This window comes from Nansenia antarctica (assembly GCF_963989245.1).
Source record: "Nansenia antarctica genome assembly, chromosome: 7".
NCBI classification, from domain to species: domain Eukaryota; kingdom Metazoa; phylum Chordata; class Actinopteri; order Argentiniformes; family Microstomatidae; genus Nansenia; species Nansenia antarctica.
In genome coordinates this window covers 1,760,587-1,780,587 of record NC_137677.1, presented here as the reverse complement: position 1 = coordinate 1,780,587, position 20,001 = coordinate 1,760,587, and the positions used below count along the sequence as shown (strand labels likewise).

Here is a 20,001-nt window from a genome sequence, read left to right as displayed (position 1 = left end):
TTATCATTCTAAACGGAGATAGAACCTTCTCATTCTAAACGGAGATAGAACCTTATCATTCTAAACGGAGATAGAACCTTATCATTCTAAACGGAGATAGAACCTTATCATTCTAAACTCACGAATCCTCTGGTTCAGTCTGGGGTACAAGTCGCTGCTCCGGTAGCAGGCAGAACGTCCACGGTTTGGTCGTTGTACAAGGTACACGTTTATCATAAATGAAAAATAACAAACCGGCTAACCCTTTAAACTGAAACAAAAACCCGAAATTGCTAAACGTCAAACAATAGTCCAAACTTAAATAACAAGATAATAAATACGTCGTTGTCGCACGCTCTCCAAACACACAGCCAACTCTGCCACAGGTGTCTGTGTGGTCCTCTCAATCATTCAATTATGTGTGTCAATCAACTTCCTCAAATTCTCAACATATGACTTCTGAAGTGATCTGATTGGCTTAGGAGTAATTTTAATTTAATTTAATTAAAAGGAGTATCACTCAAACAAACAACAAAACAAGACCGGTCCCACAATATTTTCTCAAAAATACAAAATAATGAAGTGTGGAAAAATACACACTTTTGGTTTCTGTTTATACATTTTTCAGATCTCTACACATGCAAGCCTACACTAGAGAAGTGTCCACACCTCTGACCTGAAATGTGTCTTACAGAATGACGAGGTGAGAGGTTCTGAGAGGTGAGTCACCAGCACTTCAGGTATTTGTCATTGTCATTGTATTAGCAATTATATTTTTATCAACATAGTATTTCCTAAAAATAGTGTGTTGGTAACAGTGGGCAATCATTTTAAATGTACTGTCTTGTTTTTTTTATTACAGCTTTGATGCCCAGATGGGATGGGAAGGAACTACACCGAAGTCCCACTAGATGCTTTATGGACTATAATGATAAATGCATACACACGGACACAACATTATTATTTTATACCATTCTATTATTGACATGCACACTGATATTCCTGTATTAAGCGGAATATGCTCAATATTCAGACTGGGCAAGAGTCATGTAAACACGTACCGAACCCGCTTAAGGCCATATTCCGATTCAGCAATATTCCGATTAAGACCCCTGGCATATGCCTGTTAGAATCAGAATATTGTGACATGTAAACACCTTAAGAACTAAACTAAACTAAACTAATATAATCTTAACTAGACTAAACTAAACTACAATGATTGAATTCATGTTTAGGGCAACGATGGGGTTTGTCTGTTATTGACACAATAGGGATCCAGGAATGTTTATACTTTCTCCAATGACCTAACGAACCAGACTCAAAACATTCCCTTGCAGAACGTAATACAATGGGAATAACGAGACGTCTGACTCCCCATTGAGCTGTGGAATGGAGGGGCTACACAGAGGATGAGCTGAGTTCCGTTATGAAGGCCATCGCTGTGAAACATTCTGTCACCAAAACATATAAATATGAACATTCCGAAAAGGGTCATATTCCGCTTAAGGTGTTTACATGTCACAATATTCCAATTCTAACAGCATATGCCTGTATACACAGTTACGTCTGTGCATGCAAATGTGTCAAATGTGCAACTTCTTCAACTTGTTTCAGATTTCTATGTATGACACATCATTTCAAAGCTTACCCTTTCATAATCTGCAAACTGCAAAATGCAAACTGAAAAATGACAAACTGAAAAAAGACTTGCGGACCTTTTCATCAGACCCTGTCACAAATGTGAGGGGCTACACAGAGGACAAACTGAGTTCCATTATGAAGGCCATACTGTAGCTGTGAAACATTCTGTCACCAAAAAATATAAATATGAACAAAATCGCAGATGTTCTGTTTTTAAAGGCATTGATCTCAGCTCTTCCAGGACCTCCAAGCAGCACGCTCACATCACATTAACCCTGATGATGAGCCAAGCACCTCTCAGTCTCCAGGCAACAAGCGCATTCTATTATCAGGTTTCAAAAACTGTAAAAAAAAAAAAGAAAAAAAAAAAATGTAACCTTCCTGTTACATAACTCAGCCCCGAGACATCCTAATTTATCAATGTCCATAAGCTAAATCTGGGAATCGCTACCTACTGCATGCTGCCAACTTCAGTAATGCTAAATGCCCAAAATCTGACTTGATATTGGTAAATGGTAAATCGACTGCACTTATATAGCTCCTTTTTTGCTGCTCCAAAGCGCTTGACAACGGCCTCTCATTGCCCCATTCACACACACATTCACACACCAATGGCGGCAAGCTGTGGGTAGCTAGTGGGTGGAAATGTTTTGTCTTAAATACCGCCACGGCTTGATACACCTCCACAGTCTTGAGTTCAGAATGACACGGCAGTCTATCAGATTCTCTCTGCAAACCACTGATATTATAAGTCTATTGTCTATTGAGGTTTGACACAATGTGGTAGTGAAACACAGGAACAGACTGAGTGAAATAAATGCAATAACAGAAAGGGCATAAAGAGCTTTTCTCAAGTATGCATGCACGCATGTACAATGCACACGCACGCACGCACCTACATACTTAGATTAGATTCAACCTTTTTGTCAATGCACAGAGTACAATGAAATGTAGTTTTTGCTCTAGGCACAGGGTCAGCCATAGCCAGCACCCCTGGAGCAATTAGGGGTTACGTGCCTTGCTCAAGGGCACAACGGCAGTGGTAGGCACCTTGATATGATGCCAGCAACCCTCCAGTCACCAGCTCACATGCAGCTCCCTCCCTAGGCGGGGATCGAACCAGCGACCTTTCGATTGCTAGCCGGCCTCTCTAACCTCTAGGCTACCACCGCCACACACGCACGCACGCACGCACGCACGCACGCACACACACACACACACACACACACACACACACACACACACACACACACACACACACACACACACACACACACACACACACACACACACACACACACACACACGCGCACACACACACACACACACACACACACACACACACTCTCAGTCAGATCTCAGACATTGCTATGGGAACTGTCAACCATTATAGTTGGAGTCTCATGCCCTCTCCTGGTAGGTTGCAAGCTCTCTATGTTTAATGATCTGTTAGCTAAGAAGGTGTGCTGCAAGGCATTCCCATTTCATGTAGACACAAGATCAGAGTAGTGTGTAGTGTAGAGCAACTCAAGTACACTCTTAGTAAAATCTGAAATGGCACACTACTTCAGTAATGTCAAGATTATTGAGTGAACAGTGATCATAATATGATCATAACGATTACCTACATTTGAGAATCACGCTTGCACATGAAGCTGAACACCAGCCGTATTAAAAGTTCTCATAGATCTAATGTACCGTATCATTCATATGTATTCATATTTTACGGAAATTGTACAGCAATGTCCAACCTCACATTCTCAGCATTTTGTCCTGCTTTCAGGAAAACTTCAAAGACTTCAAAGAATCACCTTTTTCTTTCCAGTTTTGATGGAGTATTACTTCTCCTGTGAGGGCAGACACTCTTTTATTTTGGTTGGACTTGATTAGTGCTCGGAGAGGCATGGCAGAACCCAGTCTCTCTCACACAGACACAGCTAGGTCCCCTGAGTACCACCAGAACTGCACACTCAAGACTCCTAGAATCCTGGCCTCTCGTTGTAAGAGGGGGTGGCTGGGTGCTACTTCACAGTAAACGTTGCCATTAACTCCTCTGCTTGCTGTACTGCTGAGCCTGGATGAAGCTCATCATTTACAAAGACGCAGTGGCTCAACGGCCACCAAATATGCAGTGTGAAGATGTATGAATGTGGAAGTCATGCTTTATCATTCATGGGGCTTTAGTGTTTATTACATTTATTGGAAAGGTGAGCCAGGCAATAACTCAAATGAATCAATACATTTTGATTTGTAAGTCTGTTGGAAATCTGCCACCTCCTCTCGCCACTGCAGTGAAATGAAATTCAGTTCCAAACCAAATAATATAACTACTTGAAATTGATTTGCAGTGTCAGACATTATCTGTTGTGTTCTTGCGTGTTCCCATGATTCAAAGAGGCAGGATAGGGTAGGACAGCGGGTAGAAAGCACTTTTCCATTTCCATAGCAGAATTTGTAAACTAAATATTTCTTTCAGGAGATCTCATTCCCTGATCGCTACCGATGAAACATAGTGATTACAACCATTAGGTCATAAAGCTTGAATGTTACAGAGTGTACCTTTAGTTTCATCAGGAGAATGACTGTGAATGTGCTGAAATTCAATGGGTTGGTCAACAAAATTCCTGACCAACAACGCATAAGCTTTGTAAACTTGCACAGAGGATAGGATTACCTTGGTTTTATAAAAGACATACCTACACACATTACTGTGCAGTGTACCAATACATAAGAGCAATATACAATAATTTATATGTAGAATACATAACAACACATATTTAGGGTAGCAACTCGTTAGAATTATAAGGTTCTATCTACATTTTTGTCAAAATTGAGTTTTTTACATAATCTGATCCATTAGGTGTTTATTAATGCCTGTGTGGTGTTATTTTTAAAATGTTGACATTTTTGAGTTAGTAATTCATAAAATACAAAGGTTCCATCTCACAAAACGTAATGGAATGTAAAAACTTTGACGCTCAATATCTCTGAAGTACCCTAAACGGAGATAGAACCTTATCATTCTAAACTCACGACTTGGCAAACCCCTGTTACACATTAGAAATAACTGTCGAGTCCTCTGGCTTGGTTCTTTGAAGGAGAGATATTTAAATAGAAAAGGGTAGCAAAGTCTGTATGTTCAGAGACTCCATTCTTTTGGCAGGCATGTGTGGTGATAACCATGACAACCTTTCATGAAAGAAGAGCCTGTTGAAGGACAACCGTTGTCTCACCTGTGAGTCGTGTATCCTGTCTGATCTGGGTGTCGTCATATCTACACTGTGGAGAACGAGGAACAGCAATGACATTGCATAGTGACAGAGAAAACGCCTGTTTATGAATTGGTCATATCAATAAACCTAACAGGGTTACGAGTTAAATGTCCAGAATTTAGTTTGCCCTCACTGACCACACTGAAAATGTGAAAACGTGCATATGCTACGTTTTCTAAATGTGCATATCCTTGTAAACAAACCAAATAGGCACATACAAGCCAGTGTCCTATACCTGACACCAGATTTTAGAAAACACTTTTTGAACTAATCACTGAATGTTCTTCACTGAATGTTCTTCATAATAATAATAATAATAATAATAATAATAATAATAATAATAATAATAATAAATGTTATTTGTAATGCTCTTTACATTTAGAAGTCTCAAAGTGCTACAGATTTTTTTTTAAAGAAGAAAAGTTACAATATGATGATGGATATTATAAAACAATTTACGTGATTTTGAGTTAAGAATTACCAGAAGTCATGGCAGTTAATCCAGAGACAACGGTTTTCTTTGTAAATGAGATGCTAATGAATGGAATCATTATTCACTTCCTTCAATATTTATCTGAATAATTGATCATGAAAGCATAGCTTCAGTATTACACTTGAAAGTGTATTGCCTGTCCAACAACTAATAGTGACCAGTTAACAAAACAAAATATAATACATATATTGCATCTTCATCTTCATCAGAATCAGAATCAGAATCAGAAGACTTTATTGCCATGACATGTAAACATGTTAGGAATTTGGTTTGGGACAGTGGAGCGCAGTTTACAGCAGGACAGGTGCAAGACAGGACAAGACAGGACAAACCAACATCATAGTGCAAGAGTCATAATTAGTATTAGTATAATTAATTAGTATTAGTGCGGAGATCAAGTGTTCAAGTGTTCATGTCCAGACAGTCCAAAGCTCTCTGGGTGGGGGTGGAGGGAGGGTAGATAGATAGGGGTCAGGTCAGGGGGGGGGGCAGCAGCATTTAGGAGCCGGATGGCTGTGGGGAAAAAGCTGTGTGAATGTCGGGCCTTCACAGTTTTTAGTGATGCAGCCTCCTGCCTGAGGGGAGCGAAGAGACCGTGTCCTGGGTGTGCGGGGTCAGCCATGATCTTCCTGGCCCTCCCCAAAGCCCTACTTTTAAACAGGGCCTCAAGGGGGGGGGGCAAAGGGCAGCCAATCATACTGGCCTTTCACTTGCACCTGCCCATGACCTCAGACTCTCTCCATCCCTGCATATTCAAATGGTTGCAGGGTTCCTACTAGTTTCAAGTCAAATTTAAGACCTTTTTTTTACCTCTTTGAGTAGAATTTTAGACCTATTCGCGACACCATAGCTTTTTGTCATCCTGGAGGTGATGAAATTAGGGATTTCACTGCCATACAGACAAAAAAGGAAGCGAATTGGCATTTTTTTGGTTCCAGCTTGATTAATTTCCGCGTAAATAGATGTGGTCGGACTGATTTCCTTGCAGGATCTAATTTTTAAGACCTAGCACCTAATTTTTAGGCCGAATAACTGAAATGTAAGACTTTTCTAGGCCTCATCAATCAGATTTTAGACTTTAAGGCTTTTTAAGACCAGCGCGGGAACCCTGTGGTTGAGAACGGGCTGTTTTAGGTAAGGTACATAGATTAATCTGTCAGAGAGCCAATTTAGGCATCTTGAGTCAGCAACTCTAGCGAGGTCATCACATGGAGCCTTGGAGTCCATTGTGGATCTCATCCCCATAAAGCAGGATGCAACATCACACAGGCAAGAACCATTACAGGGGAAATCTGAGATTGGTACATACATTTTTCCACTTTTAAAATGATTGATATATAGTCAATTCATGTGTCCCCGAATGAATGGCTGATACATCATATATCATATATCCAGTCTGCTCAACCATTCAACCATCTTGGACCACAGAGGTAATAAAAACGTGTTGTTTGCAGTCAGAACACATAAGTACAACCCCATCACATCAGGGCTATCACGTATGTTGTACAGTATATGAAAGTCTTAACATCCAGTCAAAAAGGAGATACATACAGTACATATTGTAACATGGACACCAGGAGCCCTGGGGTAGTTTCACAGGAAACTCAAAGAAAGCAGTGGACTTGAACCCCCAGATATCAGCACTTCCAGAGAGAGCTCGGCCACTTAACCACCAGAGGCCCCGGAGGAGATAAATCAACCGCCTATCTCAGGGGCTGTTCACTGTGATTTGCAATATGACCATCCAGCTGTTGGGCTAAAAAGTAATGGTTGATTGGACTCTGTGGCATTTTGGCATGGGGAACGATTCAATTTCCCCAATGATGGATGGCCAGAGGGAGCTGGACCTGAGACAACAGGCCTCCTAACCTGACCTCAGAAAGGGCCAGTGACAGCGCTGAGTCACCTTCTTATCCATGGTGGAGAGAGAGGCAGTGTAAAATATATGGTCATTCATTCCTCAGAGCAGAGCCAACCTGCCTCTCAGCTGAGAGAGGGAGAGACATTTTTTTCAAAGCCTTTTTTCCATCAGAGCTGTTCTCATTCCATTGGCCACCAGAGTGATGTGGTTGTATGTATAATGGGGTGATTTCATGGTTATGTTGAAAGGGCTATTTTGTACATATCAAAGTAAATGTGGAAGTCACAGTTTATTGTCACGTACGCAGGTTACAGCAGGCCTTCAAAAGGTGCAGGGGAATTCTTACTTCACGAGCAGCTGAAATACAATATATGTAAACAATATTAAAACAATATCAGCATATGAACAATATCAACAAAATATTGTGAGCTTAGAATGATAACGTTTAACGTAGTTCAGAGATATTGAGCGTCAAAGTTTTTACATTCCATTATGTTTTGTGAGATGGAACCTTTGTATTTCAGGAGGATCAGGAGGAAAAAGTCCGAGATCCAGCCCCTGCTCATCGACGGAGAGAGTGTGGAGAGAGTCTCAACCCTCCGATTCCTGGGACATCACATGCGGGATGACCTGGCCTGGAAGGACAACACAAAAGGCACCATCAAGAGGGCACAACAGCGGCTATACACCCTGAGATGCCTCAGGAAAGAACACAACAAGCAGGAGATACTGGTGGCCTTCTACCGCGGCGCAGTGGAGAGCATCCTCACCTACGGCATCTGCAACTGGTTCTACAGCTGCACAACAGCGGAGAGAAACGCGCTACAGAGAGTCGTGAGAACAGCACAGAAGATCACCGGCGCCCCCCTCCCCTCTCTGGAAGAGCTGTACAACACACGCTGTCTCAGGAAGGCCTCCAAGATCTCCAGGGACCCGACCCACCCTGGGCACGTACACTTTATCAGGCTGCCCTCGAAAAGGAGGTACAGGACCCCGGCCGCTAAGACAAACAGACTGAAGAACTGCTTCTACCACAGGGCCGTCAAGGCCCTGAACACAGCAAAGGCCTAAGTTCTGGGCCCAGGACAGTCTGGACGGATTGTATGGCAGCTAGTGCTGAGGCACAAACATGTACATTTCAAGCCTGCAAACTGTGACACTTTAAATAACGTGAAAAAATACTTTTGTGCAATATGACAACCCTAGTTGACTATCTGTGCAGTATAGTACAGTGGATTGTGTACATAGCCTTTATTTATGTAAACCAGCTCCTTACCTTCTTGTGATTTTATTCTTTTTCTAAAAGTTTTTTTTTCTTCCCTTTCCTAACACCAGGGGAGCCACCCCTCCTAAATTTCGTTGTTTGGTACCTGTACTGTAGCAATGACAATAAAGTCCATTCATTCATTCATTCATTCATTTTATTAATTACTGACTAAAACATTTCAACATTTTAAAAATAACACCACACAGGCATTAATAAACACCTAATGGATCAGATTATGTAAAAAACTCAATTTTGACCAAAATGTTTGATAGAACCTTATAATTCTAACGTCACCATATGAACAATATCAACAACATATAGCAAAATTTAATCACAGACAATATCACAAAGTGGCAAAGGTGGTAGGAAGAAACATAGATATAAGCAGCATTAAGGTTGGTGGACTTTAAATCGTGACGTTAGAATTATAAGGTTCTATCTCCATTTTTGGTCAAAATTGAGTTTTTTACATAATCTGATCCATTAGGTGTTCATTAATGCCTGTGTGGTGTTGTTTTTTTAAATGTTACAATTTTTGAGTTAGTAATGAATAAAATACAAAGGTTCCATCTCACAGAACATAATGGAATGTAAAAACTTTGACGCTCAATATCTCTGAACTACCCTAGACGGAGATAGAACCTTATCATTCTAAACTCACGAAAGATGAAACAGAACATGTTAGAGGACTATGGATCTGGTATTCAGACCACATCTGCAGTAGGCCTCTGCACAGATAACCTTACTGACACCTTATTTGCACTGATGGTTTGTATTCCCTGACTCACTAACTATTTTCATATGATTAAAACAAGCTTTCCAGTAGCCTCCTCCATCTCAAGTTCATAATGTAGACTATAAATCAATCTAAGTGTCTTTATAAGCAGTATGAAGGAAATAACAGCAACATGTCAAGAGAACAGTATACTGTTTAGGCCTAACTTCATATCAGACCAACACAAAGCAAGTATTGATATACTCCACACAACTGAATACAACAGTGATAAGCAATCTTGTTATAATTTGAATGAATGAATGAATGAATGAATGAATGGTCTTTATTGTCATTGATATAGTACAGGTACCAAACAACGACATTTGGGAGGGGGGGCTCCCCTGGTGCTTGGAAAAAAAGACTAAAAACAAGAAGGGAAAAGAGCTGGTTTACATAAATAAAGGCTATGTACACTATCTACTATACTATACTATACAGATAAAACACTGTGCTGTACTCTATGCTATGCTATAAATATCCTAACATTTCCTATCTCCGAACCTTATGTACCCTAGGGTTGTCATATTGCACATAGTATTATTGCACATTCATTTGTGCAATTTTGAACAAAATTTGAATGTTTTTAATCTTTTGTCAAATCGATTCCAAAGCATTCCAAGATGATCAGATGTCATAACAGTGAACTTGTGATTGCAGAGAGGTGATTGTACTGTAGGACTTCCCGGTAGGACACCGTGAACTCAGATAATACCGCGTGGCACTTCCATCACCAAAAAAAACTCTATTTAGTTGGAGGCGGAGCATATCGGTCAGATGTCGTCAGAGATGACGCGCGGCCCGTCTCTCAGCTCTGCACTTATCCACTTTGCGCTGAAACTGCACAACTCCACTGCTCCTTAATGCACGTGCATAGCCATCGCTTGGGCCCAATGCATGGCTTTAAGTGCATCCATATGTTCTAGAGATCGATGATTATGGTGTCAAAGTTTGTAGTTTGGTTGTAGTTAGTAGATCTACTCGCTTTCAAAGCATCCTCATCCAGCTGCATTCAAAATAGATCCAAAAAACTTTCCCCTTAGAACCTAAAATGTGGAAAGAAGAGAAATAAAGAAAGCGAAGATATGAGTGTAAAAGGGAGAAGTTTGCGTGGAAATAGGGGGATGATCTTTTCATTCTACAGATGAAAGTCAAGCAGCATGGATGCATACTAGGATCTATGATCTATTTCTAAAAAGCGGAGTTAAGAAAAACTAAAAAGTTTGGAAAAGTTTTTGACGCCAAAAAAGTATGGCGCGAGATGTTGGAGGTGAACCCGGAATGGTTCTGAAAGGTTCTGATGATGTTAAAAAGCCCAAGAAGAGAACCAAGAAGGAGAAAGGCAAAACCAGGACCGTGCATTCAAACATCCTCCTGACCGACCATCGGGCCAAGGGAGAGGACGTCCCGAACAGACACTATGCCAACAATAAGATTAAAACCACCAAATACACCCTGCTCTCGTTCCTGCCGAAGAACCTCTTCGAGCAGTTCCACAGGTTCGCCAACGTGTACTTCGTGTTCATCGCTTTGCTCAACTTCGTCCCGGTGGTCAGCGCCTTCCAGCCGGAGCTGGCCCTGGCCCCGGTGGTGTTCATTCTGTCCGTCACCGCGATCAAAGACCTCTGGGAGGATTACAGGAGACACCGGTCCGATAAGGAGATCAACCACATGGATTGTCTGGTTTATAGCAGGTATGTATACTAACTGGCCGTGTTCACTGGCCTGGCCTACTGGGGGAGATAGATAGATGCTTGTTGAGTCAACACGTTTCTTGCATCAAACGGATACAATTTAGTTACAATGTTTCTGTTTCACTCCGCTACTATTGTTGCAACATCGCTATTGTATCTGCCTCTGTGTATCAATACTCTACGTGTGTATGTCTCTGTGGCAACTCTGTTTTATCAACTATACTGTATGCCTCTCTCTCTGTTTATCAACAATACTGTATGCCCCTGTGGCAACTCTGTTGATCAACTATACTGTCTCTGTGTATCAACAAGTTGCTCTGGTGTCACATCCAGCCATCATTCTTCTAACGAGTCACCTAGATTCACTTCAAACCTTTTAACATCATCTATTATGCTCCATTATCTTGAACCGGAGAACTGTATCTGCCTCTGTTGATCAACTATACTGTATGTGTGTCTGTCTCTGTTTATCAACAATACTGTATGCCCCTGTGGCAACTCTGTTGATCAACTATACTGTATGTCTCTCTCTCTCTGTTTATCAACAATACTGTCTCGGTGGATCAACAAGTTGCTCTGTTGTCAAACCCAGCCATCATTCTAACGAGTCACCTAGATTAACTTAACAAACCTTTTAACAGGTAAATATACCTCAAACATAAAGGCTAGATGGTAGATATGGATAAGGGTAGATTATATAATATATTATAATAATATAACAGGTAAAATATACCTCAAACATAAAGGCTAGATGGTAGATATGGATATAGGTAGATTATATACTTCAACCCTTTTAACATCATCTATTATGCTCCATTATCTTGAACCGGAGAACTAAACAAACAACTACTATCCACAATCTTCTAAATCCAGACAGTATTGACCCAGAAGACATGAACTTACACACTGGGGGGAAACAGTGACGGCTACTGAAGTAGTGAAGTAGACTGGTGGTGATGGTTTACATACCAAGGCCTCAGGTTGGGTCTTGTACAAGGGAGGAAAGGAGATTTGATTTGGGGTTTTTAATTATACCTGTTTTGTTCATTCAAGTAGTCTTACCCCAGACGATGACAACACCTTTAAGGTATAGGCCTGCATTTTGTGCTTATGGGATTTCAATTGCTACACATTGGCTCCATGGACACACTACATAACGTGGTATCCATGTTTCTCTTGTGAAAGAGATTTCGGCTCAATGAAAATAACCTGGATATATATACATACATGTCACTTCAGACAGGTTAAGAGTTTTATTTGGAAAAACAAATCCAGCAGTTGAACAGACATCTGCTACACACTTGGTGTTTGGAAATGATGGCAAAGAATGCCAGTTAATGTGTCCCAGTGACTGTTACATGTTTATTTAGGAGTCCCACAGGGTTGTGTTGACCTTTCTATGGAGAGAGACATCATCTTATCTATAGGTAGCCCAGTTTCCAGAGTACATCCTCTTAATGCAGGTTAACTGTTGTTGCTGCTACCATGACATTGTCCAGCCATGACACAGAGTAATGACCCATGTCCCTTGAGTTGCTGTGATTCATGTTACAGCAACTCATGTTACTCACTATCTGTTTCAGTATGAGGAAGGCGAAATAGAGAGTTGGATGAATTGAATCATTGTTATGTTTTTGGGGGCACTGACACTTGACTCAAAACCAATCGCCACTAACTTGTGGCATATTGTAAGTGGGCGGAGAAATGTATTAACAACATCCAGATATCCATTAGTTTTGCACTTTTTTTTTTTAGCAAAATGCTGAATTGTAATGCGACAAAAATAAATGCTTTGTAGGTGCAAATCATTCATCTGACCCACAGAATCGACCATATCGATCAGTGGCTGTACGGTGTTAGTGTAGCAAAGGCAGAGGTTTTTTGCTGTGTAGGGCAGTGCAATTTTTTCTTGTCTCAACACTTACTTGAAAGATACTTTTTTAACCTTTTGATTTCTCTGAAAGGTTCCCTGATCGTTCCTAAAGTTGTATTTATTTTCCCCAGTCTCTGTGTAGAGACGCTGTATTTCCCTAATGAAAAGCAGCACTGTCAGCCATGTACAGGGCATGATTCATGGTTATCAAAAGGCTCAGTGTTTTGTGACTTTTAAATGTGAGCTAGGCCTTGACTGAAGCTCTTCTCAAGGTTGGACATAATTGAATTTTCTTCTGTGACTGCTGCTGTGGTCAATATTTTTGCAGAAATGTCCCCTTTACAAACCAGGCAACAATTATTCTAAGATGAAGGAAATGTGAAGTCAAAACATTAGAAAAATAATGCTCTGTTTGTTGTTTTACCTTCCTTTGGTCACCTACAGGTATGTGGATGTCATTATCATTTCCCCCATGCTTTTCTTTCATTTAAGGCCTATTTATGTGACCACAAAAGACACCCAACCCGCCCACAGCTGATCATGACTCCCATTATTCATAAGGGTCATTGCCTTACAGTGCAGCAGAGGGGCTTACACTGGGGGGGGGGGGGTGGGAGATATCCAGAGTTATCAAAATGGATCATATTTGGAAATGGATCATATATGGAATATGGCCTGCGTTAAGAAAATGTCAGATACATTTTTTTCTACTGAACTTTGCATTCACTTATGCCAAACAGGGTTATAATAGGTTAACTTGTTTTTTGTAGATTGATTGACCTCTGTCTCATGAGTCATGGTCCCAAAATATTATAACTCTTTTGGAGGGATTGAAATTCCCTCTGGAACATTTTCTATGTACTATCTATCTAATACTGTACAGTAAACATATGTTGATGCGCTGTATGCTTATTGTTCTGTGTCCTCAGGGAAGGACGTTTGGGTGTTGGTTAGTCTGAAACAACATTTCATTTTGCACTACTTAGCCTACTAGTTGCACTAGTAATTAAAGGAATAGAGGAGCATCACAATAACCGCTTTACGACAGCGGAGCCAGTAGCCCAATTTCCACAGCGGGGCTAACTGTGCGTGCCAGCGCATGCCAAGGACCATTTGTTTTTCCACACACTCCTTGGCTTCAACAGAGCTTTACTTCAGTTGGCTAGCGAACTTGGTGGGTGGCTAGCATAATCCCAAGTTATAGCTTGCTGTGTATCTATACAGTAAAATTTATTTGAATAATGCTTTTTTTTTTTTTCAAATAAAATTGCTTAATTGTTACCAGAACCTGTTTGGTAACCAGAGGCTATTTGAGGTGTTTCTAGTCTCCACATGGCTTGTAACACATTGTTAGAATGTAAACAAACTAGAGATCATACTATGGGATGGGACTAGAAAGGCCGACTGTGGGAATGAAACTGGACTTGTTCACTAGGCTTGAAGCACCAGGCTTTGGCACACGCTGCCACCTCTGTCAGAAAGCGACTAATGTTTATTAGTGTTGAAGAACATTTGGCCAATTGCCACCATGACATGACTCAACACAGTCAACAGTCTCTTTAAAAACTCTTAAAAAATATGAGCGAATAGAAAATAGGCTTTTTTTTCGGACCAGGAACTAATATGTCAAGAATGATGAACTACTAATTCTTCAAGTGTATACACTAGTGCAGTGCTTAGGGATGTGAACGAACCATGCAGTAGCTAATTCATAAACAATAACCTCACTCCTCCCTCAAAGCCATGTGATTATCCCCAAATACATCACTCAAACTAGCAATACCTCGTTTTTGATAAACAGCAGTTTTCACAAGCCCTCTCGCTCGTAAGGTGATCTGGACAATGGAAAAGCAATTGGCGTTGGCATGCGCCGTGTTCTTCCGCGAAGTGGAAATGGGGCTATTGAGTGTAAACACCATATCACCCTCTGTGCTCATTAGTCTCTCAGACAAGATTGAGTAACACACTGAAATACTCCCATGCTGAAGCTAGCAGAATGTGCTACTCATGATTGCCAAGACACTTAATTTTGCCAAAACAATAGTATTACACAAAACATACGCCTCCATCTAACATTTCCTGTGTTCGTGTTCTCTTGTTGAGGGCCAAACACAAGTAGACTAGGTGTTAAATATATTCTATTGTTACTTTTATATATTCTATTGTTACTTAGTTTATTGTTGAGCTGGGTGTGTACTCCTTTTAGACATACTCAGACTAAGGACAGTTGTCGTATGGTGACTCCAGTGTATAGGCCTTTAACTTTACAACTGGGCTAAGAATAGCTAGCCTCCTTTGAGGGAAATAATTCCCTGAAAAACAATGTGTTGTGGCGAGTGAGTGTGAAGCTTCCTGTCTCCATGGGGGGATCCAACAGCATGTCTGTTTAACCCTGTCAAAAAGGTCCCCTGTTCGGTTCAACAGTCACTGCTTTTCAATTACATACACTTCGCAGTTTAGTACTGTATCCATCTGAAGATTCATCATGCTTAGTGTCATGTAACCTATAAAAATGTCCCAGAAAGAATGAAAGTATATTAGAGGGGTTGATCGTTTTGTGTGTGTGGCGTAGCTTATTGTCATAGTTTCCGTTTCGGCCACGAAAAAAAGAGCACTCTACGTTTTCTTTGGCGGGAAATTGGGACCGAGACCAACACTGAGCATTACAGCCTAAAGCCTTTCTTTCTTTCTTTCTGTCTTTCTTTCTTTCTTTCTTTCTTTCACGTCTTTTCCCAGTGATGTTCCCTTTCCTTCAACCAGGAAGGAATGTCATACTGTCTTACTCATCACCTGAATGACATTCTATTAAACTCAGGGCACTAGAGTTTACATGTGTTTACTGTGTTCTTATTTTGATTATATTTCTCAGTGATGTTATTGAGGGAGTTTGGTATAGTCATTCACAAACAGGCTGCTCCTATTGGGACATCTTTTCCAACACCCGTGTTCAGTCAGTCCAAAGGTTGTTCTGCTCAAGAGCACGGCCGTACATACATATGGGACCTGTTCGCCTTCCATCTACAAGCTCTTAGGAAAAGAAAAGCAGCACATTCCTCCACTGTAGTTGATATTAGACATGGAAAGATAACTTGTGACGTTAGAATTATAAGGTTCTATCTCAATTTTTGTCAAAATTTAGTTTTTTTTTTACATAATCTGATCCATTAGGTGTTTATTAATGCCTGTGTGGTGTTATTTTTAAAATGTTGACATTTTTTAGTTAGTAATTAATAAAATACAAAGGTTCCATCTCACAAAACATAATGGAATGTAAAAACTTTGACGCTCAATATCTCTGAACTACCCTAAACGGAGATAGAACCTTATCATTCTAAGATAGAACCTTATCATTCTAAGATGGAACCTTATCATTCTAAGCTCACAAACTGTTTGTTTTCATCCCCCCTCCCCGCCTGTAGGACTATGAGGCAGTATGTGGAGAAGTTCTGGAAGGAGATCCACGTGGGCGACTTCATCAGGCTGCGCTGCAACGAGATCCTGCCCGCGGACGTTCTGCTGCTGAGCTCCAGTGACCCGGACCGGCTGTGTCACATAGAGACGGCCACCCTGGACGGGGAGACCAACCTGAAGCAGAGGCAGGTGGTCCGCAGCTTCATCGACCTGGTGAGACTGACGACCAACTCGCATCCCACAGCCTTCCACTCTTGTTTTGGTTCATATCTGCAGGGTTCCCGCGCTGGTCTTAAAAAGCCTTTAAGTCTAAAATCCAGCAATCCGATTTACAAGGCCTGAAAAGGTCTTACATTTCAGTTATTCGGTCAAAACATGAGGTGCTAGGTCTTGGAAACGAGATCCTGCAAGGAAATCAGTCCGACCACGTCTATTTACGCGGAGATTAATCAAGCTGGAACCAAGAGAATGCCAATTCGCTTCCTTTTTTGTCTGTATGGCAGTGAAATCCCTAATTTCATCACCTGGAGGATGACAGATATATGATATCTGCGTGACGCTAATATGAGGAAAAGGCTGTAGCAGAGGCTGTGGCTTAATCATCAATTACAATACTGTACTATGCTGGGCCTAACCCTGTGACTAAGGTTATGTTCTCACAACCCTTTATGCAAACGAAGTAACATACGCAATCGAAGCAACAGACGTGGTAGTTGATTGGTCAGAAAAATTTAAAATCGCCCGTTCGTCCCGCTCTTATCCAGATCAACACGCATGCGCTGTTGTTTTCCTACGGACAGCTTCGATGCGTCGTTTTTAACCGGAGCATCCGTCGGTTGTTTGCTCCGGGAGCGACTTCGAATGCGCGTTCTCACCGCTCCAAACGACGCAGAGTAAAGCGAATTTTATCCTAAACTCCGATTCCAAGTGAAGCAAATGTTCTAGTGAGAACACACCCTAATGTTCTAGTGATAACACACCCTAATGTTCTAGTGATAACACACCCTGAAACACATTCTCAATAGAGATCTGGAAAAGGGGCACTTGACCATGTTTAACCTCATGTTCATTATCTCCAGGATGTGAAAACAGACTTTCTACATTCTGTAGTCAAACATCAGAAGCATTCTAAGTAATTTCCTTAGGAACTCTTCTCTGTTCTACTACAGAATGTAGACAGTTGCCCTTCTGTACATAACGTAGACTCTCCTATGGTGCTGGAGAGAATGAAGATGAGGTGAACACATTGTGAAACCCATACAAGGACTTTCTCAGTATTACGCTTTCGTAATCTTTGTCTTTTATTGGTTTTTATCAGGCGCCGATTTTCTCACATTGAGTTGGTGACTTGGGGGATTGAGAGGTGTTTGTTTTTGTGTCGGTGTGTTCAGCTGGTCCGCTCTTTGCCCAGCTAAAGTGGCCTGCCAAATCTCTGACAAAACACCAAGGTGTCACCCCCCCCCCCCACAATGTACTCCCCTCCACAGGCCTTGTTTGTCAGCGCCAGGGTCATCAATATGTGATGAAGAGGGAGACGACGGTCAAAGCTAACTTGTTCAGATTGCATATTAGCCCTTCTGACCCCGAGCCGAGAGCAAACTGTGACGTGTCAGAAAGCTTCTAGACCTTGTGATTACAGCCAGTCTGTTTATCAACATCCCACACACGCTATCACACTCTGACAGCCCTCTCTCAGTCCTCAGAAACTCGATTTTAAAAAGTTTGTTTTCCTGTTCACACACGTGACGATACGTCCGTATCTCTTCTTAATGAGTCATCGTCAATCTGTTTTGGTTTGTTTTGGTTTGTGGACTGAGTCATATAGCCTAGCACAGAAGCTAGCTATTGTTTTTAAGGACAGAATGAATAAATGACGTTTTTCTACTTGCAGGATTGTGATTTTGACCCGTCAAAGTACAACAGCGTCATTGAATGTGAGAAGCCCAATAATGACCTGAACCGGTTTCGTGGGTACATGTGAGTACACAGTCTTTCCTTCACTCTGGTCCCTCTTAATTACACCAAAGCTTAATTACCTACCTAGCACGGTTCATCTTTCTTTTTGTTCATCATAATAAATCACAGCTGGTAATAGATTGTGAGCTTAGAATGATCTAAGTTCTACGGTTCTATCTCCGTTTAGGGCAGTTCAGAGATATTGAGCGTCAAGGTTTTTACATTCCATTATGTTTTGTGAGATGGAGCCTTTGTATTTTATGAATTACTAACTCAAAAATGTCAACATTTTAAAAATAACACCACTCAGGCATTAATAAACACCTAATGGATCAGATTATGTAAAAAAACTCAATTTTGACCAAAAATAGAGATAGAACCATATAATTCTAACGTCACGAGATGTAGATAGGTCTTTCTCGTGGTTGCCTGTGGTGGTTTAAAAACGAACGAACAGCTGAAATCTAAGTAACTGGATGAGTAACTGGGCGTTTCTGACCCACAAACTGAAGTTTAACAAAGTCCTCGTCTAGCCTTGCCTTTGCGTTTCACTTGCACTAGCGTTATTCAGATTACTATTCAACTCTAATATCATGTTGTCTAATTATCCAAAGAACCCTCCTGCATATTTACACAGCCTGTCTTTTTTAGCGTTGCTTTCCTCTCCTCACTTTCTGATGCACTTTAGAAATTGTTTCGACGATCTCAGGCACCTACAGAGCTTAATATCATCTTTTGTCTGAGGATGTACTGTGAATGGTGTGGTGGTAGTGTGTCAGAAGCCTGCGTTGAAGCTATCAGTAGTTTTGGATTAATACGACACACTGACACACTTTTTTAAATGACTGGACTTTTTAAATAGGCACTACATTTTATAAACACTGCTATGTCTGTCTGTTTTTTATTGTATGTATTAATGTATGTGACCTGTGTGTGTTTTTAATGTGGAACTGTATTCTTGAGCTGCACTTCTGCCTGTCGAAGGAGAATTTCTGTCACTGTGTGACAGACAATAAAGCTATCTTGAATCTTGAATCTGAGGACAGTCTGTACACCCACTGGTGGGCACTGGCCAGGGAACAACATTATGCATTTAAATGCACATAATCTCTGCCTAGAACTAGAAGCTTACACACTGTGTGTATCTATTTGTCTATAACTAATGGCGTGTGACCGGTAACAACCTCAACACGTTGTCCAGGGCATAGGCCTGGGGGAACTACCGTAGGCCTGTTCTCAACGTTGAAACGGGTGTCTGAAGATATGCCTGTGTTGTCTTCTGCTCCACATGTTGTGTGGAGCCTTTCTGCTGCTCCTAGGAGATGAGATGAAGTCCTCAGTTCTCACAGTTGAGGGGGCTTGGCTGGCTGGCTGGCAGTCAGCTGACGCCGGGAACCCACATAATTATGACATTTATTCCCAGGTTTGATAGAGACCAGATGCTGCCAGCATTCGGTTGCCAGGCTACAGTGGAGTGCGGTTGGTTAGCGAGCGCGCGGGGGGGCGGGGGGGGGCTTGTCGACGCCATGTTTTATTACATTACGGCCGGGCGACGGCACCCAGTCTAATCTCACTAGTACCTTGCTGCGTGAAAAGAGGAATCACTCTCTCTCCCAGTTCCCTGATTGTGATCCATTCGGTGAGCAGGGCCGAGCTGTGAACCGTGTCGAACGAACATCTGGGAAAAGGGCCCAGGGGGACGCCGTTATTAATCCCTAACGGCCGGGATGTGTCAAGTCTGCCCTCCGTCAGGGGGCCAAAGGCTCAAGCCCCCTATTAGTA

General features: G+C 41.4%; 1 protein-coding gene across 1 annotated transcript in view; it reads left to right on the top strand.

Moving 5' to 3' along the window:
* Positions 1-10,566: 10,566 nt before the first annotated feature.
* atp10a (ATPase phospholipid transporting 10A) overlaps positions 10,567-20,001 on the top strand; it is a gene marked incomplete at both ends in the record, with an annotated part of 42,179 nt that continues 32,744 nt past the window's right edge. The window contains 3 exons of the mRNA XM_080535974.1: positions 10,567-10,979; positions 16,272-16,476; positions 18,155-18,240. Of these exons, the coding sequence (XP_080392100.1) occupies positions 10,567-10,979; positions 16,272-16,476; positions 18,155-18,240 (704 nt within the window). The remainder of the gene's footprint in view (positions 10,980-16,271; positions 16,477-18,154; positions 18,241-20,001) is intronic.